At 47.4% G+C, this 25,821-nt stretch overlaps 1 protein-coding gene across 1 annotated transcript in view; it reads right to left on the bottom strand.

Moving 5' to 3' along the window:
* Positions 1-22,951, bottom strand: part of LOC121551742 (espin-like protein) — a 51,899-nt gene extending 28,948 nt beyond the window's left edge. The window contains exons 1-5 of the mRNA XM_045205829.1: positions 22,652-22,951; positions 19,101-19,291; positions 15,768-15,954; positions 8,634-8,816; positions 7,928-8,464 (exon numbers count right to left, since the gene is read on the bottom strand). Coding sequence (XP_045061764.1) covers positions 7,928-8,464; positions 8,634-8,816; positions 15,768-15,954; positions 19,101-19,291; positions 22,652-22,951 — 1,398 coding nt within the window. The remainder of the gene's footprint in view (positions 1-7,927; positions 8,465-8,633; positions 8,817-15,767; positions 15,955-19,100; positions 19,292-22,651) is intronic.
* Positions 22,952-25,821: the final 2,870 nt, after the last annotated feature.

Below are 25,821 nucleotides of genomic sequence, written 5' to 3'. Positions count from 1 at the left end.
TGGCTGGCTGGCTGGCTGGATGGCTGGATGGCTGGCTGACTGGCTGGCTGGCTGGCTGGCTGACTAGCTGGATGGCTGGCTGGATGGCTGGATGGCTGGCTGACTAGCTGGATGGCTGGCTGGATGGCTGGATGGCTGGCTGACTAGCTGGATGGCTGGCTGGATGGCTGGCTGGATGGCTGACTGGCTGGCTGACTGGTTGGCTGACTGGCTGGCTGACTGGCTCGCTGACTGGCTGACTGGCTTGCTGACTGGCTGGTTTGCTGACTGGCTGGCTGGCTGGCTGACTGGCTGGCTGGCTGGCTGACTGTAGCAGAATGCTAGCTAAATAAGGAGGAGGGAAGGTGATCTCTTTCGGAGAAAACCAAACATGATGAAAAACCTAGCACGCAACTCTCTGGCTACCGGCCCATTAAAAGCTGCCAATCGGAAATGAGACGAAGTGACGGACTGACACTTTAGAACGGACAGAAACCCTACAACCCTGTGAAAGTGTGACACTAAGGGACATGTAATTAAAACGACCCAGTGGATTTATACTGCACGTTTTTCACAGAACTACTGTTGCAATGACTTCAATTTCATGGGATTAAATAGATAAAAAAGTACAAGAATTATCCTTGAGAGTTTACACTTTACACCAAATTTTAGGGCCTTTGTTGAGAACAGCCCTATTCTAATCTAAACTAAACCACCATAATATGATATGCTATGTGTAATGAGTGATCTGGAAACAGAACATGACACACAATCAAACCGAGGAGGACGTGTGTTTGAAGCCAACATGACATCCTGCTCCTGAGGGATAGAGTTTCCGGTTCCAGGCATCAGAACTGCAGTGAAAATGGTGAAACCGAAGACATCAGATCTCATAACCGGCTCAGGCCCCATAGGCCAGGCCCTCTCCCCGCCACCTGAGCTTCCTATCTGGGGTAACTGATAGGTCCCAGGGGCTCACGGCGTCTCCAAACAGCAGCTGCAACACTGCAGCGCCAGCGGCTCCACAGTTAATTAGCAGTCCCATTTTTTAACAGGAGGCAGGAGGATTATTTCAGGTGGAGGGGGAGGTGAAGCTATCCCCCGAGAGCCAAGCTTCGCTGGGTACGCCCCAAATGGCACCCCCTATTCCCTATGTAGTGCACTACTTTTGACCGGTGCTCTATGGGAATAGGGTGCCATTTGGAGTGCATAGTCTTTCCATCCTCATTCTAACATGTCGCATGTGTAGGGGACACATCACTGGGTATCTATGGGCTGCCAGGCAGAGAGCTGCTATCACTGTGTAGGGGACACATCAATGGGTATCTATGGGCTGCCAGGCAGAGAGCTGCTATCACTGTGTAGGGGACACATCACTGGGTATCTGGCGCCGGCAAGTGCTTCACTGTGAGCACATCTATCTATGGCTGCCAGGCAGAGAGCTGCTATCACTGTGTAGGGGACACATCACTGGGTATTTATGGGTATGTAGAACTGTGGACGTGGTGGACTGAGGCGAGCACACACACAACAACACACACAACAACACACACAACAACACACACACATAACAACACACACACAACAACACACACACACACAACAACACACACACACACACACACATAACAATATACACACATGACAACACACACACACACACACCTAACAATACACACACATAACAACACACACATATAACAACAACAACACACACACATAACACACACACAACAACACACACACACACACACACACACACACACACACACACACACACACACACATAACAATACACACACACAACAACACACACACACACACATAACAATATACACACATGACAACACACACACACACACACACACAGCAACAACACACACACATAACAATACACACACATAACTACACACACACACATAACACACACACAACAACACACACACACACACACACACACACACACACACATAACAATACACACACACACAACAACACACACACACAACAATACATGTGATGTAACTATCTGGACATCATGTGGTCATGGGATGGATCATGGGGGGTCATAAGTTCATGCTCTGTGTCCATCAACATTTCATGTTTTCCCAGATCCTTATTGCCTCTGTATATTACAGCCGCTATCGGACATATTGACTGTAGTGTCAAAAGCAACATTTAGGGTTGGAACTTCCAGATAGATCAGTATTCTAGAGTATTACACATCGTATAGCAATGTGGTAGAGAACTATGTCCAGTTGAAAGAGTACACTCCTCTATAGCTATTGAACACTCCACTATATCTAGTGTACACTCCCCTATATCTATTGAACACTCCCCTATATCTAGTGTACACTCTCATATCTAGTGTACACTCCCCTATGTAAAGTGTAAACTCCCCTATATATAGTGTACACTTCTCTATCTAGTGTACACCCCCCTATATCTATTGAACACTCCCCTATATCTAGTGTACACTTCTGTATATCTAGTGTACACTTCTCTATATCTATTGAACACTCCCCTATATCTAGTGTACACTCCCCTATATCTATTGAACACTCCGCTATATCTATTGAACACTCCCCTATATCTAGTGTACACTCCCCTATATCTAGTGTACACTCTCCTATATCTAGTGTATACTCCCCTATATCTATTGAACACTCCCCTATATCTATTGAACACTCCTCTATATCTAGTGTACACTCTCCTATATCTATTGTACACTCTGCTATATCTAGTGTACACTTCTCTATATCTATTGAACACTTCCCCTATATCTAGTGTACACTCCCCTATAGCTAGTGTACCCTCTCCTATATCTAGTGTACACTCCCCTATATCTAGTGTACACTTCCCTATATCTAGTGTACACTACCCTATATCTATTGAACACTCCCCTGTATCTAGTGTACACTCCCCTATATCTAGTGTACACTCCGCTATATCTAGTGTACACTCCCCTATATCTATTGAACACTCCTCTATATCTAGTGTACACTCCTCTATATCTAGTGTACACTCCCCTATATCTAGTGCCCACTCCCCTATATCTAGTGTACACTCCCCTATATCTAGTGTACACTCCCCTATATCTAGTGTACACTCTCCTATATCTATTGAACACTCCCCTATATCTAGTGTACACTTCTCTATATCTATTGAACACTCCCCTATATCTATTGAACACTCCCCTATATCTAGTGTACACTCCTCTATATCTAGTGTACACTCCCCTATATCTATTGAACACTCCCCTATATCTAGTGTACACTCTTCTATATCTATTGAACACTCCCCTATATATAGTGTACACTCCCCTATATCTATTGAACACTCCCCTATATCTAGTGTACACTCCCCTATATCTATTGAACACTCCCCTATATCCAGTGTACACTCCCCTATATCTAGTGTACACTCCCCTATATCTAGTGTACACTCCCCTATATCTAGTGTACACTCCCCTATATCTAGTGTACACTCCCATATATCTATTGAACACTCCCCTATATCTAGTGTACACTCCCCTATATCTAGTGTACACTCCCCTATATCTGGTGTACACTCCCCTATATCTAGTGTACACTCCCCTATATCTAGTGTACACTCCCCTATATCTAGTGTACACTCCCCTATATCTAGTGTACACTCCCCTATATCTAGTGTACACTCCCCTATATCTAGTGTACACTCCCCTATATCTATTGAACACTCCCCTATATCTATTGAACACTCCCCTATATCTAGTGTACACTCCCCTATATCTAGTGTACACTCCCCTATATCTAGTGTACACTAGTTTACATTTTTTTTTACATTATCTATAGCTAGTGTACTCTTATCCTGAGCGCACTTACAGTCTAGTGATACACTTTCTTATTTTCATACTGGCCCCTGTGAATCACACCCACATCTAGTTGTACACTCCATGCTCTACCAACTGAGCTACCACCCTGCTGGCCATTCACTCCCTATACCTAGGGCAAATTGTGCCCCATTCTCCCGGTTGCCTAGCAGGCCTATTCAACATATCTCTAGTGTCACAGCTACACTGCGATCAGTGTACACTCCCCTATATCTAGTGTACACTCCCTATATCTAGTTTACACTCCCTATATCTAGTGTACACTCTTCTATATCTAGTGTACACCCCCCTATGTCTAGTGTACACCCCCCTATGTCTAGTGTACACTCCCCTATATCTATTGAACACTACCCTATATCTATTGAACACTCCCCTATATCTATTGAACACTCCCCTATATCTATTGAACACTCCCCTATATCTAGTGTACACTCCCTCTTCTATATCTAGTGTACACTCCCCTATATCTATTGAACACTCCCCGTATATCTAGTGTACACTCCCCTATATATAGTGTACACTCCCCTATGTCTAGTGTACACTCCCCTATATCTATTGAACACTACCCTATATCTATTGAACACTCCCCTATATCTATTGAACACTCCCCTATATCTAGTGTACACTCCCTCTTCTATATCTAGTGTACACTCCCCTATATCTATTGAACACTCCCCGTATATCTAGTGTACACTCCCCTATATATAGTGTACACTCCCCTATATATAGTGTACACTCCCCTATATCTAGTGTACACTCCCCTATATCTAGTGTACACTCCCCTATATCTAGTGTACACTCTCCTATATCTATTGAACACTCCCCTATATCTAGTGTACACTCCCCTATGTCTAGTGTACACTCCCCCATATCTAGTGTACACTTCCCTATATCTAGTGTACACTTCCCCTATATCTAGTGTACACTCTCCTATATCTAGTGTACACTCCACTATATCTATTGAACACTCCCTTATATCTAGTGTACACTCCCCTATATATAGTGTACACTCCCCTATATCTAGTGTACACTCCCCTATATCTAGTGTACACTCTCCTATATCTGGTGTACACTCCCCTATATCTAGTGTACACTCCCCTATATCTAGTGTACACTCCCTATATCTAGTGTACACTCCCCTATATCTAGTGTACACTCCCCTATATCTAGTGTACACTCCCCTATATCTAGTGAACACTCCCCTATATCTAGTGTACACTAATTTACATTTTTTTTACATTTTACATTATTTAGCAGACGCTCTTATCCAGAGCGACTTACAGTTAGTGCATACATTATTCTTTTTTTTTTTTCATACTGGCCCCCCGTGGGAATCGAACCCACAACCCTGGCATTGCAAACGCCATGCTCTATCAACTGAGCTACATCCCTGCCGGCCATTCCCTCCCCTACCCTGGACGACGCTGGGCAAATTGTGCGCCGCCCCATTGGTCTCCCGGTTGCAGCCGGCTACAGCAGAGCCTGGATTCGAACCAGGATCTCTAGTGGCACAGCTAGCACTGCGATGCAGTGTACACTCCCCTATATCTAGTGTACACTCCCCTATATCTACTTTACACTCCCCTATATCTAGTTACACTCTTCTATATCTAGTGTACACTCCCCTATGTCTAGTGTACACTCCTCTATATCTATTGAACACTACCCTAAATCTATTGAACACTCCCCTAAATCTAGTGTACACTCCCCTATATCTAGTGTACACTCCCCTATATCTAGTGTACACTCCCCTATATCTAGTGTACACTCCCCATATCTAGTGTACACTTCCTATATCTAGTGTACACTCCCCCTATATCTAGTGTACACTCCCTATATCTAGTGTACACTCCCTATATCTAGTGTACACTCTCTATATCTATTGAACACTCTCCTATATCTATTGAACACTCTCCTATATCTAGTGTACACTCCCCTATATCTATTGAACACTCCCCTATATCTATTGAACACTCCCCTATATCTAGTGCCCACTCCCCTATATCTAGTGTACACTCCCCTATATCTAGTATACACTCTTCTATATCTAGTGTACACTCCCCTATATCTAGTGTACACTCCCCTATATATAGTGTACACTCCCCTATATCTAGTGTACACTCCCCTATATCTAGTGTACACTCTCCTATATCTATTGAACACTCCCCTATATCTAGTGTACACTCCTCTATATCTATTGAACACTCTCCTATATCTATTGAACACTCCCCTATATCTAGTGTACACTCTCCTATATCTATTGAACACTCACCTATATCTAGTGTACACTCCCCTATATCTAGTGTACACTCCCCTATATCTATTGAACACTCCCCTATATCTAGTGTACACTTCTCTATATCTATTGAACACTCCCCTATATCTATTGAACACTCCCCTATATCTAGTGTACACTCCCCTATATCTAGTGTACACTCCCCTACATCTAGTGTACACTCTCCTACATCTATTGAACACTCTCCTATATCTAGTGTACACTCTGCTATATCTAGTGTACACTCTGCTATATCTAGTGTACACTCCCCTATATCTATTGAACACTCCCTTATATCTAGTGTACACTCCCCTATATCTAGTGTACACTCCCCTATATCTAGTGTACACTCCCCTATATCTAGTGTACACTCCCCTATATCTAGTGTACACTCCCCTATATCTAGTGTACACTCCTCTATATCTAGTGTACACTCCCCTATATCTAGTGTACACTCTCCTATATCTAGTGTACACTCTCCTATATCTAGTGTACACTCCCCTATATCTAGTGTGCACTCCCCTATATCTAGTGTACACTCCCCTATATCTAGTGTACACTCCCCTATATCTAGTGTACACTCCCCTATATCTAGTGTACACTCCTCTATAGTAAGCTAATAACATTTACTCCTGATGTACTGACCTGTTGCAACCTCTACAACCACTGTGATTATTATTTGACCCTGCTGGTCATCTATGAACGTTTGAACATCTTGGAGAAAAATCTGTCCTTAATGGCCATGTACTCTTATCATCTCCACCTGGCACAGCCAGAAGGGGACTGGCCACCCCTCAGAGCCTGGTTCCTCTCTAGGTTTCTTCTTAGGTTTCTGCCTTTCTAGGGAATTTTTCCTAGCCACCGTGCTTCTACATCTGCATTGCTTGCTGTTTGGGGTTTTAGGCTGGGATTCTGTATAGCACTTTGTGACATCTGCTGATGTAAAAAGGGCTTTATAAATAAAAATGTGATTGATTGATTGATCTGATTCCTGGCCATGTGACTTGTGTCTGAACGGTCAAATCGAATTTATTTGAACTCAAGTGGTTTTTAGACTGTTATTTGGCATATATTGTTGCTTGCTACCTACTGTTGACAGTTTGACAAGAACATGTGGTAGCCAACTAGCTTGTTAATTGTTTACAAACAAATGAGCGCATGTACTAGAAAGCTAAACAGCTAGTTGGCTGCTGTGGCTAGCCAAAAAGGACTCGTTTTGAAAGTTGGATCATCTTTATCCTTTGAGGCTTTAAAAGTTGTCTTACACTTTCATTTTGAACATTCAAAGCAACTGGGGAAACGTCCATGGCAGGCACTGCTCTCACCTTCGCTTGCTACATAACTTCAGCGTGACAGGAAGCACGAGCACCACCGACCAAATCAGCCTACACCACTGCACGCACCCGTCGTTACTATGACAACTAGCGTAGCCATGTCAGCAAATGACTGCTGTCTGAACACACACACACACAAATCCGATTTGGTCACTTGTAACTTGCTGTTTGGACAGTCCGTATTCCAAAATGGATTTTGAAAAACTAAACTGATTTGAGCATTAAGGCCTGCAGTGTGAACAAGGCTTAAGGTCTGAACACTAGACACACGGACAGTCTCAAATCACAACACGACTGTAAGAGACAAACAGTTTTCCCCTTTATAGATGTTTTAAAGCTTGTTCCGACTTGGATTCTAATGCAAAAAAATATGCTTGGGAACAATATACAGTTAGAGAGGCCACAAAAACAAGAAAATAATTTCTGAACTAAGAAATATGGTATAAAGGGAGAGGTTTTGGGTCTTACGCATGTCTCCACGGCTCGGAGGTAGCCGGAGGTTTTGGGTCTTACGCATGTCTCTAAGGCTCGGAGGTAGCCAGAGGTTTTGGGTCTTACGCATGTCTCCACGGCTCGGAGGTAGCCGGAGGTTTTGGGTCTTACGCATGTCTCCACGGCTCGGAGGTAGCCGGAGGTTTTGGGTCTTACGCATGTCTTCACGGCTCGGAGGTAGCCGGAGGTTTTGGGTCTTACGCATGTCTCCACGGCTCGGAGGTAGCCAGAGGTTTTGGGTCTTACGCATGTCTCCACGGCTCGGAGGTAGCCAGAGGTTTTGGGTCTTACGCATGTCTTCACGGCTCGGAGGTAGCCGGAGGTTTTGGGTCTTACGCATGTCTCTACGGCTCGGAGGTAGCCAGAGGTTTTGGGTCTTACGCATGTCTCCACGGCTCGGAGGTAGCCGGCACAGTCGTAGTGTCCGTTGTACTCTGCCAGGTCTGCTGCTGTGAACCCATCTATGTCCTGCTCTGATGGGCTCACCTGGTTGGCTAACAGGATCCTGCAGCACTAGAAGGAGGGGTAACAGTTAGCAAACAGACTGAATCAAACCTCTGTTACTATGACTTAACATGACTTCAATATACTGTAGATAGTTAGGAGTTCTGATTTAGGATCAGTTTTAACTTTTAGACCACTCAGATCCTAGATCAGCACTCCTACTCTGAGAGTCTCTCACCTCCAGCTCTCCGTTTTCAGCTGCATCATGTAGAGGGGTTCCCCCCCAGTAGTCTCTGATGACCTTTGCCCCCATGCGGAGCAGCCTCTCCAGGATGCGATGGTGCCCCCCACTGGCCGCGAAGTGAAGAGCAGTCGCCCCCTCCCTGTCCTGGCACTGCAGGCTAAGGTCTGTGAAGGTGGCCTATGAGTTACAAATGTCAACAGACCAGAATGTTAAGGTGGCCTGCGAGGGACAAATGACAGGGGAGGAGAATGTTGTCTCAACATAAGTAAGTAAGCCTTTGATGAATAAGAACACCTCCTGGAAAGGAAGCTTGTCTGTCGCAGGACCTTATAACTCAACATAGTGAACTAATACCATCTGTGGTGGAGCTGAAGGGTGGGATTAAAAACAACAAGTAACTAATGTAAAATATACTGTGTCTGTAAAATGTATATAGGTTCAGAACTTTTGTGAAACAGCTCAGTTAAAAATATACGCAAAATAGAACTCAAACTGGATTGGCTTCAGAGATAGATGGGAGGGGTTGATGGTAGCTGAATGATGGGGTTAAAAACAAACAAAATATAACTATTGTAAAATACATTGTGTCCGTAAAATGTATATAGTATGTATAAGCTGGAAGTAGAAGCCTAAGTGTTGTTGTCCATTAGTTTACTCCAATTAGTGGAGGGATGGTAGGGTTAGGGGAAAATAATAAAGGAACATATATTTTTAAAACGTGTGTGTATATGTGTGTATACACACCTACTCATTCAAAGGTTTTTCTTTATTTTTACTATTTTCTACATTGTAGAATAATAGTGAAGACATCAAAACTATGAAATAACACATATGGAATCATGTAGTAACCAAAAAAAGTGTTAAACAAATCAAAATATATTTTACATTTGAGATTCTTCAAAGTAGCCACTCTTTGCATTGATGACAGCTTTGCACACTCTTGGCATTCTTTCAACCAGCTTCACCTGGAATGCTTTTTCAACAGTCTTGAAGGAGTTCCCACATATGCTGAGCACTTGTTGGTTGCTTTTTCCTTCACTCATCCCAAACCATCTCAATTAGGTTGAGGTCGGGTGATTGTGGAGGCCAGGTCATCTGATGCAGCACTCCATCACTCTCCTTCTTGGTAAAATAGCCCTTCCACAGCCTGGAGGTGTGTCATTGTCCTGTTGAAAAACAAATGATAGTCCCACTAAGCCTAAACCAGATGGGATGGCGTATCACTGCAGAATGCTGTGGTAGCCATTCTGGTTAATTGTGCCTTGAATTCTAAATAAATCACAGACAGTGTCACCAGCAAAGCACCCCCACACCATAACACCTCCTCCTCCATGCTTTACGGTGGGAACTACACATGCGGAGATCATCCATTCACCCACACCGTGTCTCACAAAGCCAAGGCGGTTGGAACCAAAAATCTTCAATTTGTACACCAGACCAAAGGACACATTTCCAATGGTCTAATGTCCATTGCTCCTGTTTCTTGGTCCAAGCAGGTCTCTTCTTCTTATTGGTGTCCTTTAGTACTGGTTTCTTTGCAGCAAATCGACCATGGAGGCCTGATTCACACAGTCCCCTCTGAACAGTTGATGTTGAGATGTGTCTGTTACTTGAACTCTGTGAAGCATTTTTTTGGGTTGCAATTTATGAGGCTGGTAACTCTAATGAACTTATCCTCTGCAGCAGAAGTAACTCTGGGTCTTCCATTCCTGTGGCGGTCCTCATGAGAGCCAGTTTCATCATAGCGCTTGAGGGTTTTTGCGTCTGCACTTGAAGAAACGTTCAAAGTTCTTGAAATGTTCCGTATTGACTGACCTTCATGTCTTAAAGTATTGATGGACTGTCGTTTCTCTTTGCTTATTTGAGCTGTTCTTGCCATAATATGGACTTGGTATTTTACCAAATAGGGCTATCTTCTGTATACCCCCCCTACCTTGTCACAACACAACTGATTGGCTCAAATGCATTAAGAAGGAAATAAATTCCACAAATTAACTTTTAAGAAGGCTGTTAATTGAAATGCATTCCAGGTTACTACCTCATGAAGCTGGTTGAGAGAATGCCAAGAGTGTGCAAAGCTGTCATCAAGGCAAAGGGTGGCTAGTTAAAGAATCTCAAATATAAAATATATTTTGATTTGTTTAACACTTTTTTGGTTACTACAGTGAGGGAAAAAAGTATTTGATCCCCTGCTGATTTTGTACGTTTGCCCACTGACAAAGAAATGTTCAGTCTATAATTTTAATGGTAGGTTTATTTGAAAAGTGAGAGACAGAATAACAACAAAAAAATCCAGAAAAACGCATGTAAAAATGTTATAAATTGATTTGCATTTTAAAGAGGGAAATAAGTATTTGACCCCCTCTCAATCAGAAAGATTTCTGGCTCCCAGGTGTCTTTTATACAGGTAACGAGCTGAGATTAGGAACCCACTCTTAAAGGGAGTGCTCCTAATCTCAGTTTGTTACCTGTATAAAAGACACCTGTCCACAGAAGCAATCAATCAATCAGATTCCAAACTCTCCATCATGGCCAAGACCAAAGAGCTCTCCAAGGATGTCAGGGACAAGATTGTAGACCTACACAAGGCTGGAATGGGCTACAAGACCATCGCCAAGCAGCTTGGTGAGAAGGTGACAACAGTTGGTAATATTATTCGCAAATGGAAGAAACACAAAAGAACTGTCAATCTCCCTCAGCCTGGGGCTCCATGCAAGATCTCACCTCGTGGAGTTGCAATGACCATGAGAACGGTGAAGAATCAGCCCAGAACTACACGGGAGGATCTTGTCAATGATCTCAAGGCAGCTGGGACCATAGTCACCAAGAAAACAATTGGTAACACACTACGCCGCGAAGGACTGAGATCCTGCAGCGCCCGCAAGGTCCCCCTGCTCAAGAAAGCACATATACAGGCCCGTCTGAAGTTTGCCAATGAACATCTGAATGATTCAGAGGAGAACTGGGTGAAAGTGTTGTGGTCAGATGAGACCAAAATGGAGCTCTTTGGCATCAACTCAACTCGCCGTGTTTGGAGGAGGAGGAATGCTGCCTATGACCCCAAGAACACCATCCCCACCGTAAAACATGGAGGTGGAAACATTGTGCTTTGGGGGTGTTTTTCTGCTAAGTGGACAGGACAACTTCACCGCATCAAAGGGTCAGTCACCGGACAACAGGACAACTTCACCGCATCAGCCCAGTCAAAACTGTTCGCTGCTCTGGCACCCCAATGGTGGAACAAGCTCCCTCACGACGCCAGGACAGCGGAGTCACTCACCACCTTCCGGAGACATTTGAAACCCCACCTCTTTAAGGAATACCTGGGATAGGATAAAGCAATCCTTCTACCCCCCCCCCCACACACACAGCGGAGTCGCTCACCACCTTCCGGAGACATTTGAAACCCCCACCTCTTTAAGGAATACCTGGGATAGGATAAAGTAATCCTTCTACCCCCCCACCCCACAGCGGAGTCACTCACCACCTTCCGGAGACATTTGAAACCCCACCTCTTTAAGGAATACCTGGGATAGGATAAAGTAATCCTTCTACCCCCCCACCCCACCCCACCCCACAGCGAGTCACTCACCACCTTCCGGAGACATTTGAAACCCCACCTCTTTAAGGAATACCTGGGATAGGATAAAGTAATCCTTCTACCCCCCCCAAAAAAAATTTGTAAAGTGGTTATCCCACTGGCTATAGGGTGAATGCATCAATTTGTGAGTCGCTCTGGACTAGAGCGTCTGCTAAATGACGTAAATGTGCCCTTGAGCAAGGCACTTAACCCTAATTGCTCCTGTAAGTCGCTCTGGATAAGAGCGTCTGCTAAATGACTAAAATGTAAATGTAAATGGACGATGGACGGGGCCATGTACCGTCAAATCTTGGGTGAGAACCTCCTTCCCTCAGCAGGTCATTGAAAAAGGGTCGTGGATGGGTATTCCAGCATGACGATGACCCAAAACGCACGGCCAAGGCAACAAAGGAGTGGCTCAAGAAGAAGCACATTAAGGTCCTGGAGTGGCCTAGCCAGTCTCCAGACCTTAATCCCATTGAAAATCTGTGGAGGGAGCTGAAGGTTCAAGTTGCCAAACGTCAGCCTCGAAACCTTAATGACTTGGAGAAGATCTGCAAAGAGGAGTGGGACAATATCCCTCCTGAGATGTGTGCAAACCTGGTGGCCAACTTCAAGAAATGTCTGACCTCTGTGATTGCCAACAAGGGTTTTGCCACCAAGTACTAAGTCATGTTTTGCAGAGGGGTCAAATACTTATTTCCCTCATTAAAATGCAAATCAATTTATTACATTTTTTACATGCGTTTTTCTGGATTATTTTGTTGTTATTCTGTCTCTCACTGTTCAAATAAACCTACCATTAAAATTATAGACTGATCATTTCTTTGTCAGTGGGCAAACGTACAAAATCAGCAGGGGATCAAATACTTTTTTCCCTCACTGTACATGATTCCATATGTGTTATTTCATAGTTTTGATGTCTTCACTATTATTCTACAATGTAATTAATTTTCTGGTTCCAAACTTCTTCCATTTAAGAATGATGGAGGCCACTATGTTCTTGGGGACCAGACATGTGATTCAGACTTGAATCTGGGCTTACCTAGGACATGTGATTCAGACATGAATCTGGGCTTACCTAGGACATGTGATTCAGACATGAATCTGGGCTTACCTAGGACGTGATTCAGACATGAATCTGGGTTTACCAAGGACGTGATTCAGACATGAATCTGGGCTTACCTAGGACATGTGATTCAGACATGAATCTGGTCTTACCTAGGACATGTGATTCAGACATGAATCTGGGCTTACCAAGGACGTGATTCAGACATGAATCTGGGCTTACCTAGGACATGTGATTCAGACATGAATCTGGGCTTACCTTGGACATGTGATTCAGACATGAATCTGGGCTTACCTTGGACATATGATTCAGACATGAATCTGGGCTTACCTAGGACATGTGATTCAGACATGAATCTGGGCTTACCTAGGACATGTGATTCAGACATGAATCTGGGCTTACCTAGGACATGTGATTCAGACATGAATCTGGGCTTACCTCGGACATGTGATTCAGACATGAATCTGGGCTTACCTAGGACATGTGATTCAGACATTAATCTGGGCTTACCTCGGACATGTGATTCAGACATGAATCTGGGCTTACCTAGGACATGTGATTCAGACATGAATCTGGGCTTACCTTGGACATGTGATTCAGACATGAATCTGGGCTTACCTAGGACATGTGATTCAGACATGAATCTGGGCTTACCTAGGACATGTGATTCAGACATGAATCTGGTCTTACCTAGGACATGTGATTCAGACATGAATCTGGGCTTACCAAGGACGTGATTCAGACATGAATCTGGGCTTACCTAGGACATGTGATTCAGACATGAATATGGGCTTACCTTGGACATATGATTCAGACATGAATCTGGGCTTACCTTGAACATGTGATTCAGACATGAAACTGGTCTTACCTAGGACATGTGATTCAGACATGAATCTGGGCTTACCTAGGACATGTGATTCAGACATGAATCTGGGCTTACCTAGGACATGTGATTCAGACATGAATCTGGGCTTACCCAGGACGTGATTCAGACATGAATCTGGGCTTACCTAGGACATGTGATTCAGACATGAATCTGGGCTTACCTAGGACATGTGATTCAGACATGAATCTGGGCTTACCAAGGACGTGATTCAGACATGAATCTGGGCTTACCTAGGACATGTGATTCAGACATGAATCTGGTCTTACCTAGGACATGTGATTCAGACATGAATCTGGGCTTACCTAGGACATGTGATTCAGACATGAATCTGGGCTTACCTTGGACATGTGATTCAGACATGAATCTGGGCTTACCTTGGACATATGATTCAGACATGAATCTGGGCTTACCTAGGACATGTGATTCAGACATGAATCTGGGCTTACCTAGGACATGTGATTCAGACATGAATCTGGGCTTACCTAGGACATGTGATTCAGACATGAATCTGGGCTTACCTCGGACATGTGATTCAGACATGAATCTGGGCTTACCTAGGACATGTGATTCAGACATGAATCTGGGCTTACCTCGGACATGTGATTCAGACATGAATCTGGGCTTACCTAGGACATGTGATTCAGACATGAATCTGGGCTTACCTTGGACATGTGATTCAGACATGAATCTGGGCTTACCTTGGACATGTGATTCAGACATGAATCTGGGCTTACCTAGGACATGTGATTCAGACATGAATCTGGGCTTACCTTGGACATGTGATTCAGACATGAATCTGGGCTTACCTAGGACATGTGATTCAGACATGAATCTGGGCTTACCTAGGACATGTGATTCAGACATGAATCTGGGCTTACCTAGGACATGTGATTCAGACATGAATCTGGGCTTACCTTGGACATGTGATTCAGACATGAATCTGGAATTACCTAGGACATGTGATTCAGACATGAATCTGGGCTTACCTAGGACATGTGATTCAGACATGAATCTGGGCTTACCTAGGACATGTGATTCAGACATGAATCTGGGCTTACCTAGGACATGTGATTCAGACATGAATCTGGGCTTACCTAGGACATGTGATTCAGACATGAATCTGGGCTTACCTAGGACATGTGATTCAGACATGAATCTGGGCTTACCTAGGACATGTGATTCAGACATGAATCTGGGCTTACCTAGGACATGTGATTCAGACATGAATCTGGGCTTACCTTGGACATGTGATTCAGACATGACAACTGGGCTTACCTTGGACATGTGATTCAGACATGAATCTGGGCTTACCTCGGACATGTGATTCAGACATGAATCTGGGCTTACCAAGGACATGTGATTCAGACATGACAACTGGGCTTACCTTGGACATGTGATTCAGACATGAATCTGTGCTTACCTTGGACATGTGATTCAGACATGAATCTGGGCTTACCTAGGACATGTGATTCAGACATGAATCTGGGCTTACCTAGGACATGTGATTCAGACATGAATCTGGGCTTACCTAGGACATGTGATTCAGACATGAATCTGGGCTTACCTAGGACATGTGGCATGCGGTCCACTTACCAGCCAGACCACCAGGGCATGGTGACCCATGTGTGCAGCAGCGTGCAGGCCGGTCATGCCATCGTGGGCCCTGAGGTGTACGTCCGACCTGCAGTCCTTCACCAGGTACTCCACTACATGCAGGTGGCCCTCCTGACACGCCAGGTACAGAGGGGTGGCACCGATTCCGGTCTGACGGTTCACACACCTGGTGGAAGAAACACACAGGGAGGCATCGTGAAGATGACACCAGAATGTACATTATACAACTCCAGTTACACAGTAATGTTAGTGGGCAGATAATACATTATAAAATCTACAGTTATACAGTAATGTTAACATTAGGTTAAAAGGTCAGGTTAGGTTAGGTTAGGGCCAGGTTAGGTTAAGGCCAGGTTAGGATAGGTTAAGGCCAGGCTAGGTTACGGCCAGGTTAACCCTAACCTGGCCTTAACCTAACAAGGCCTTAACCTAACCTGGCCTTAACCTAACCTGACCTGGCCTTAACCTAACCTGGCCTTAACCTAACCTAACCTGGCCCTAACTTGGCCTTAACCTAACCTAACCTTAACCTAACCTGGCCCTAACCTAACCTAACTTGACCTGGCCTTAACTTAACCTGACCTGGCCTTAACCTAACTTGACCTAGCCTTAACCTAACCTAACCTAACCTTAACCTAACCTGGCCCTAACTTGGCCTTAACCTAACCTGGCCTTAACCTAGCCTGACCTGGCCTTAACCTGACCTGGCCTTAACCTAACCTGACCTGGCCTTAACCTAACCTAACCTAACCTGGCCCTAACTTGGCCTTAACCTAACCTAAACTGGCCTTAACCTAACCTGGCCCGGCCTTAACCTAACCTGGCCCGGCCTTAACCTACCCTAACCTGGCTCTAACCTAACCTAACCCCCTGAATGAAACAAAGTAGAGTGGCATGGTTGCCATGGAGCCATCACCCATCGTGTGTGAATCTCTGTGGGGTTTCGAGGTGGCTGACCTGGATGGGTCGTGTGTGTGTCCCATGCCCTGGCGATCACATGTCAGCGGGGCAGAGTGAGAGGAGTCATGGGATACCCTGTGGTTACCTCTCTGGGTCAACTTAAGGTTAGGGTTCATCATGTCTTACCACCACTACTTCCTGTTCAATCAACAAATACACTATGACCACTGTAGGACAATGAGGACTATACTCTCCACTATGACCACTGTAGGACAATGAGGACTATATTCTCCACTATGACCACTGTAGGACAATGAGGACTATACTCTCCACTATGACCACTGTAGGACAATGAGGACTATATTCTCCACTATGACCACTGTAGGACAATGAGGACTATATTCTCCACTATGACCACTGTAGGACAATGAGGACTATACTCTCCACTATGACCACTGTAGGACAATGAGGACTATATTCTCCACTATGACCACTGTAGGACAATGAGGACTATATTCTCCACTATGACCACTGTAGGACAATGAGGACTATATTCTCCACTATGACCACTGTAGGACAATGAGGACTATATTCTCCACTATGACCACTGTGGGACAATGAGGACTATATTCTCCACTATGACCACTGTAGGACAATGAGGACTATATTCTCCACTATGACCACTGTAGGACAATGAGGACTATATTCTCCACTATGACCACTGTATGACAATGAGGACTATATTCTCCACTATGACCACTGTAGGACAATGAGGACTATATTCTCCACTATGACCACTGTAGGACAATGAGGACTATATTCTCCACTATGACCACTGTAGGACAATGAGGACTATATTCTCCACTATGACCACTGTAGGACAATGAGGACTATATTCTCCACTATGACCACTGTAGGACAATGAGGACTATATTCTCCACTATGACCACTGTAGGACAATGAGGACTATATTCTCCACTATGACCACTGTAGGACAATGAGGACTATATTCTCCACTATGACCACTGTAGGACAATGAGGACTATATTCTACACTATGACCACTGTAGGACAATGAGGACTATATTCTCCACTATGACCACTGTAGGACAATGAGGACTATATTCTCCACTATGACCACTGTCGGACAATGAGGACTATATTCTCCACTATGACCACTGTAGGACAATGAGGACTATATTCTCCACTATGACCACTGTAGGACAATGAGGACTATATTCTTCACTATGACCACTGTAGGACAATGAGGACTATATTCTTCACTATGACCACTGTAGGACAATGAGGACTATATTCTCCACTATGACCACTGTGGGACAATGAGGACTATATTCTCCACTATGACCACTGTAGGACAATGAGGACTATATTCTCCACTATGACCACTGTGGGACAATGAGTACTATATTCTCCACTATGACCACTGTGGGACAATGAGGACTATATTCTCCACTATGACCACTGTAGGACAATGAGGACTATATTCTCCACTATGACCACTGTAGGACAATGAGGACTATATTCTACACTATGACCACTGTGGGACAATGAGGACTATATTCTCCACTATGACCACTGTAGGACAATGAGGACTATATTCTTCACTATGACCACTGTGGGACAATGAGGACTATATTCTCCACTATGACCACTGTAGGACAATGAGGACTATATTCTACACTATGACCACTGTAGGACAATGAGGACTATATTCTCCACTATGACCACTGTAGGACAATGAGGACTATATTCTCCACTATGACCACTGTGGGACAATGAGGACTATATTCTCCACTATGACCACTGTAGGACAATGAGGACTATATTCTCCACTATGACCACTAGGACAATGAGGACTATATTCTCCACTATGACCACTGTAGGACAATGAGGACTATATTCTCCACTATGACCACTAGGACAATGAGGACTATATTCTCCACTATGACCACTAGGACAATGAGGACTATATTCTACACTATGACCACTGTAGGACAATGAGGACTATATTCTCCACTATGACCACTGTAGGACAATGAGGACTATATTCTCCACTATGACCACTGTGGGACAATGAGGACTATATTCTCCACTATGACCACTGTAGGACAATGAGGACTATATTCTCCACTATGACCACTGTAGAACAATGAGGACTATACTCTCCACTATGACCACTAGGACAATGAGGACTATATTCTCCACTATGACCACTGTAGGACAATGAGGACTATATTCTACACTATGACCACTGTAGGACAATGAGGACTATATTCTACACTATGACCACTGTAAGACAAGCAGTGACAACAATCAACCATCAACACATTGACTGGATAGACGTGTAGAGGCAGCAGTCCTATCCATACATGTTGTTCATCTTTGGTCCTACCCAGGTGCTTGGTGGACCAGTAGTTTCAGACAGGTAAGGTCTCCCTTGGCAGCAGCGTAATGGGCGGGGACTGCCCCACAGTCTGTCGTCTCCTCGGCCACGCCCCCAACCAACAGCAGCCAATGGACGACCTCTACCCGTCCGAACCGGGCTGCGAGATGGAGCGCTGTCGCCCCGGCTGCATCCTGGTCCTACAAACAACCAGAGAGAGAGACACAAATCAATAGCTTGGATTAAGTCCGGATGAGATGATTAGAAGACATACATTATCATGACAGTCTTATGAATGTGTTATAACGGCATCATAATGCATTATACCTGCAGGTTTTAAGTACAGTGTTACCAAATTATTTTAAGGATTGATTTACCTTGCACATTTACACACACAACCATAGATATGTCTGCATACTGTAATATATTACGGCTAGAAAACAAAACAGACCCAGAGATCTATTCATAATGGTTCTACTGTATCAACACAGAGCACAAAGACATGTTATGAAAATCCATCCAAGAAGCCAATCATATTATGACATCATCACAAGAACATAATCCTAGGGGTCAACTGTCTGAACACCCCTATTGGCACATGAACATCTATCAAACCCTAAAGCTTACAGATCACTTACTCCCACCCAGTTGAGGACAGCATAATCAGATTAATACATCTTCAATCATGTAAGGGAATGTTAATGAATGATTTAAACATCTTCTTGCCCTTTTCACCTCCCGTTGTGAAGCACAATAGGCTGGAGCAATACAGGTCCCCTCTACGGGAGAGACCACCAACCAAGAATAATGTTATCACTTTGTCTGAACAATAACCAGGGACTCTGAACGTGTTCTTTAACTTGGAGCAGCTGTATTTAAATGAGATCAAGAGGTCGGTGATGTTGAGACGGGCCGGTTTGAGTTAGGGTGAGAAAGAACTGAAATAGAACCTATGAGGGGGGGTTGACTTACACACTACTGTTAACGAAAAGATTTTTAGCAGGGAGAGGGAGGGAGGGAGAGCGAGACGGGAGAGAGAGGGAAGAGAGAAAGGGGGAGGAGAGAGAGAGAAGAGAGAAAGGGGGAGGAGAGAGAGAGAGAAGAGAGAAAGGGGGAGGAGAGAGAGAAGAGAGAAAGGGGAGGAGAGAGAGAGAAGAGAGAAAGGGGGAGGAGAGAGAGAAGAGAAAAAGGGGGAGGAGAGAGAGAGAGAAGAGAGAAAGGGGGAGGAGAGAGAGAGAGAAGAGAGAAAGGGGGAGGAAAGAGAGAGAAGAGAGAAAGGGGGAGGAGAGAGAGAGAGAAGAGAGAAAGGGGGAGGAGAGAGAGAGAGAAGAGAGAAGGGGGAGGAGAGAGAGAGAGAAGAGAGAAAGGGGGAGGAGAGAGAGAAGAGAGAAGGGGGAGGAGAGAGAGAAGAGAGAAAGGGGGAGAGAGAGAGAAGAGAGAAAGGGGGAGGAGAGAGAGAAAAGAGAGAAGGGGGAGGAGAGAGAGAGAAGAGAGAAGGGGGAGGAGAGAGAGAGAAGAGAGAAGGGGGAGGAGAGAGAGAGAGAGAAAGGGGGAGGAGAGAGAGAGAAGAGAGAAGGGGGAGGAGAGAGAGAGAGAGAAAGGGGGAGGAGAGAGAGAGAGAGAAAGGGGGAGGAGAGAGAGAGAAGAGAGAAGGGGGAGGAGAGAGAGAGAAGAGAGAAGGGGGAGGAGAGAGAGAGAAGAGAGAAGGGGGAGGAGAGAGAGAGAAGAGAGAAAGGGGGAGGAGAGCGAGAGAGAAGAGAGAAAGGGGGAGGAGAGCGAGAGAAGAGAGAAAGGGGGAGGAGAGAGAGAGAGAGATAGTGACCAGTCATCTGGAACGCCAACTGACACACCAGATAGTGACCAGTCATCTGGAACGCCAACTGACACACCAGATAGTGACCAGTCATCTGGAACGCCAACTGACACACCAGATAGTGACCAGTCGTCTGGAACGCCAACTGACACACCAGATAGTGACCAGTCGTCTGGAACGCCAACTGACACACCAGATAGTGACCAGTCATCTGGAACGCCAACTGACACACCAGATAGTGACCAGTCATCTGGAACGCCAACTGACACACCAGATAGTGACCAGTCATCTGGAACGCCAACTGACACACCAGATAGTGACCAGTCATCTGGAACGCCAACTGACACACCAGATAGTGACCAGTCATCTGGAACGCCCAACTGACACACCAGATAGTGACCAGTCATCTGGAACGCCAACTGACACACCAGATAGTGACCAGTCATCTGGAACGCCAACTGACACACCAGATAGTGACCAGTCGTCTGGAACGCCAACTGACACACCAGATAGTGACCAGTCATCTGGAACGCCAACTGACACACCAGATAGTGACCAGTCATCTGGGAACGCCAACTGACACACCAGATAGTGACCAGTCTCTGGAACGCCAACTGACACACCAGATAGTGACCAGTCATCTGGAACGCCAACTGACACACCAGATAGTGACCAGTCATCTGGAACGCCAACTGACACACCAGATAGTGACCAGTCATCTGGAACGCCAACTGACACACCAGATAGTGACCAGTCATCTGGAACGCCAACTGACACACCAGATAGTGACCAGTCACCTGGAACGCCAACTGACACACCAGATAGTGACCAGTCATCTGGAACGCCAACTGACACACCAGATAGTGACCAATCATCTGGAACGCCAACTGACACACCAGATAGTGACCAGTCATCTGGAACGCCAACTGACACACCAGATAGTGACCAGTCATCTGGAACGCCAACTGACACACCAGATAGTGACCAGTCATCTGGAACGCCAACTGACACAACGTAACCCTCTATTCTAGGAGCACGGTCATTAAGAACCCCAACGTAACCCTCTATTCTAGGAGCACGGTCATTAAGAACCCCAACGTAACCCTCTATTCTAGGAGCACGGTCATTAAGAACCCCAACGTAACCCTCTATTCTAGGAGCACGGTCATTAAGAACCCCAACGTAACCCTCTATTTTAGGAGCACGGTCATTAAGAACCCCAACGTAACCCTCTATTTTAGGAGCACGGTCATTAAGAACCCCAACGTAACCCTCTATTTTAGGAGCACGGTCATTAAGAACCCCACCGGTCAGAAGCCATGTGACTTTGGGTTAGTGTTTCCATGCAGTACAGTCTGATGGTTAAGCATCACATTCATGAGGCACAACATGTGCAGCGAACGAGACAAGACCCCTGGGAAGTCCAGGTACCATGGACTCATGTAAACTGCTGTTTACGCTGCTCCGTGTAATCCTTGTCCTGATACATGGCTGCTGGCTAGACGCCATGGGACTTTACATTCATGTATGAGGGCAACAACTACACCCACTTATCTCCACCTCTCTCCAGTCCCCTCAGTGTCTCAACCAGGCTCACCTCTATGATGTAACTCTCTGGTCCACCCTCAGTGTCTCAACCATAATCACCTCTATGATGTAACTCTCTGGTCTACCCTCAGTGTCTCAACCAGGCTCACCTCTATGATGTAACTCTCTGGTCCACCCTCAGTGTCTCAACCAGACTCACCTCTATGTTGCAGCCCCCTTGGTTCACCAGCCACTGCAGTTCCCGGGCGTGGCCAGTGGCGGCAGCGTCGTGGGCGGGTGTGGCTCTGTTCAGGGCCCGGGCATCGGCCGCCAGCCCCACCTCCACCACCAGGTAGCGCAGGCATTCCAAGCGGCCGCATCGCGCGGCGTGGTGCACCGGGCCGGCCCCCTGGGCGTCTGTGATGGAGGCTGAGACCGTGAGGCACCCAGAGGAGGAGAGCTTCCTCAGGGCTGAGAGATCGCCTGCCCGGGCTGCCTGGATCACCCGGTGCAGCACCATCATACATCCACACCTGGCTGATGGCTAGTCTATCTCCTACTCTGGCTCTGACAGTTGGCCCACGCCTGTCGCCTGGCCTACGGTAGTCTCTCTCTGGCTGGTCTCTGTCGTCAGGTGTCTTTCTGGCTCTGCCGGGTGGCTGTGGTGCTGCACAGGTAGGCTAGCTCTCCCCCGATCACGACAACCTAGCCTGCTCTCACACACACACACACACATACAGGCACACTTGAATACACACATAGGCACACTTGATCACACACACACACACACACACACACACACACAGGCACACTTGAATACACACATAGGCACACTTGATCACACACACACACACACAAACACACACACACCGAGCCTTCTCCCAGCCAGGAGCCCAGGGGAAAGTGACACCATGGGGGCAGCCAGCTGGCCAACAGGCAGGGCATAGGGAGGGAGGGAGGGAGGGAAGGGAGAGGGTCACAGCGGCCCAGTGAGGGAGAGACAGAGGGGAGAGGGTCACAGTGGCCCAGTGAGGGAGGGAGGGACAGAGGGGAGAGGGTCACAGCGGCCCAGTGAGGGAGGGAGGGACGGAGGGGAGAGGGTCACAGCGGCCCAGGGAGGGAGGGAGGGACAGAGGGGAGAGGGTCACAGCGGCCCAGGGAGGGAGGGAGGGACAGAGGGGAGAGGGTCACAGCGGCCAGTGAGGGAGGGAGGGACAGAGGGGAGAGGGTCACAGCGGCCCAGTGAGGGAGGGAGGGACAGAGGGGAGAGGGTCACAGCGGCCAGTGAGGGAGAGACAGAGGGGAGAGGGTCACAGCGGCCCAGTGAGGGAGGGACAGAGGGGAGAGGGTCACAGCGGCCCAGTGAGGGAGGGACAGAGGGGAGAGGGTCACAGCGGCCCAGTGAGGGAAGGAGGGACAGAGGGGAGAGGGTCACAGCGGCCCAGTGAGGGAGGGACGGAGGGGAGAGGGTCACAGCGGCCCAGTGAGGGAGGGAGGGACAGAGGGTCACAGCGGCCCAGTGAGGGAGAGACAGAGGGGAGAGGGTCACAGCGGCCCAGTGAGGGAGGGAGGGAGGGGAGAGGGTCACAGCGGCCCAGTGAGGGAGGGAGGGACAGAGGGGAGAGGGTCACAGCGGCCCAGTGAGGGAGGGAGGGACAGAGGGGAGAGGGTCACAGCGGCCCAGTGAGGGAGGGACAGAGGGGAGAGGGTCACAGCGGCCAGTGAGGGAGGGAGGGACAGAGGGGAGAGGGTCACAGCGGCCCAGTGAGGGAGGGACAGAGGGGAGAGGGTCACAGCGGCCCAGTGAGGGAGGGACAGAGGGGAGAGGGTCACAGCGGCCCAGTGAGGGAGGGAGGGACAGAGGGGAGAGGGTCACAGCGGCCCAGTGAGGGAAGGAGGGACAGAGGGGAGAGGGTCACAGCGGCCCAGTGAGGGAGAGACAGAGGGAGAGGGTCACAGTGGCCCAGTGAGGGAGGGACAGAGGGGAGAGGGTCACAGCGGCCCAGTGAGGGAGGGAGGGACAGAGGGGAGAGGGTCACAGCGGCCCAGTGAGGGAGGGAGGGGAGAGGGTCACAGCGGCCCAGTGAGGGAGGGAGGGACAGAGGGGAGAGGGTCACAGCGGCCCAGTGAGGGAGGGAGGGACAGAGGGGGAGAGGGTCACAGCGGCCCAGTGAGGGAGGGACGGAGGGGAGAGGGTCACAGCGGCCCAGTGAGGGAGAGAGGGACAGAGGGGAGAGGGTCACAGCGGCCCAGTGAGGGAGGGAGGGACAGAGGGGAGAGGGTCACAGCGGCCCAGTGAGGGAGGGACAGAGGGGAGAGGGTCACAGCGGCCAGTGGGGGAGGGAGGGACAGAGGGGAGAGGGTCACAGCGGCCCAGTGAGGGAGGGAGGGACAGAGGGGAGAGGGTCACAGCGGCCAGTGAGGGAGAGACAGAGGGGAGAGGGTCACAGCGGCCCAGTGAGGGAGGGAGGGACAGAGGGGAGAGGGTCACAGCGGCCCAGTGAGGGAGGGAGGGACAGAGGGGAGAGGGTCACAGCGGCCCAGTGAGGGAGGGAGGGACAGAGGGGAGAGGGTCACAGCGGCCCAGTGAGGGAGGGACAGAGGGGAGAGGGTGTGGAGTGGGTCACAGCGGCCCAGTGAGGGAGGGACAGAGGGGAGAGGGTCACAGCGGCCCAGTGAGGGAGGGAGGGACAGAGGGGAGAGGGTCACAGCGGCCCAGTGAGGGAGGGACAGAGGGGAGAGGGTCACAGCGGCCCAGTGAGGGAGGGAGGGACAGAGGGGGAGAGGGTCACAGCGGCCCAGTGAGGGAGGGAGGGACAGAGGGGAGAGGGTCACAGCGGCCCAGTGAGGGAGGGAGGGACAGAGGGGAGAGGGTCACAGCGGCCCAGTGAGCTAAAAGGGTAATGAAAGACAGGTTGAAGGAACAAAGGCCCGCCGCTTACAGCCGAGCGTTTCCCTTTGTGCTGGGCTGAACACATGCTGCCACACGCTCCCCTGCTTCACTGAACACAGGGGCCCCAAGTCCCAAATGGCACCCTTATTCCATATGTAGTGCACTACTTTTGACCAGGGCCCTATGCGGTTAGGCTTACCCTAGTCCAAGATGTACTCTTAAGGAGCCTGCTGTTACTCCTTAAGGTCCAAGGATGTTCTATGTTAGTTTTTTCAGAGGTTGACTGGCTCTGGCTGCCAAAACTCCATCGAAACGTGACTCGATTCTCAAACGAGAAACATAAAGCCCTTTACTTTCATATCACAGCAAAAATAAATTTCACTAAATGCTAAATATACACTTACTGTACACTGTGTTAACCAGCTTCATCACAGTTGCAGCCGACAGTATTTTTTCCAGTGACAACACGTTTCTGGCAGGCCTTCTTCCGTTACACA

This window comes from Coregonus clupeaformis, chromosome 20 (assembly GCF_020615455.1).
Source record: "Coregonus clupeaformis isolate EN_2021a chromosome 20, ASM2061545v1, whole genome shotgun sequence".
Lineage (NCBI taxonomy): Eukaryota > Metazoa > Chordata > Actinopteri > Salmoniformes > Salmonidae > Coregonus > Coregonus clupeaformis.
This window is presented reverse-complemented; position numbering and strand designations above follow the sequence as displayed.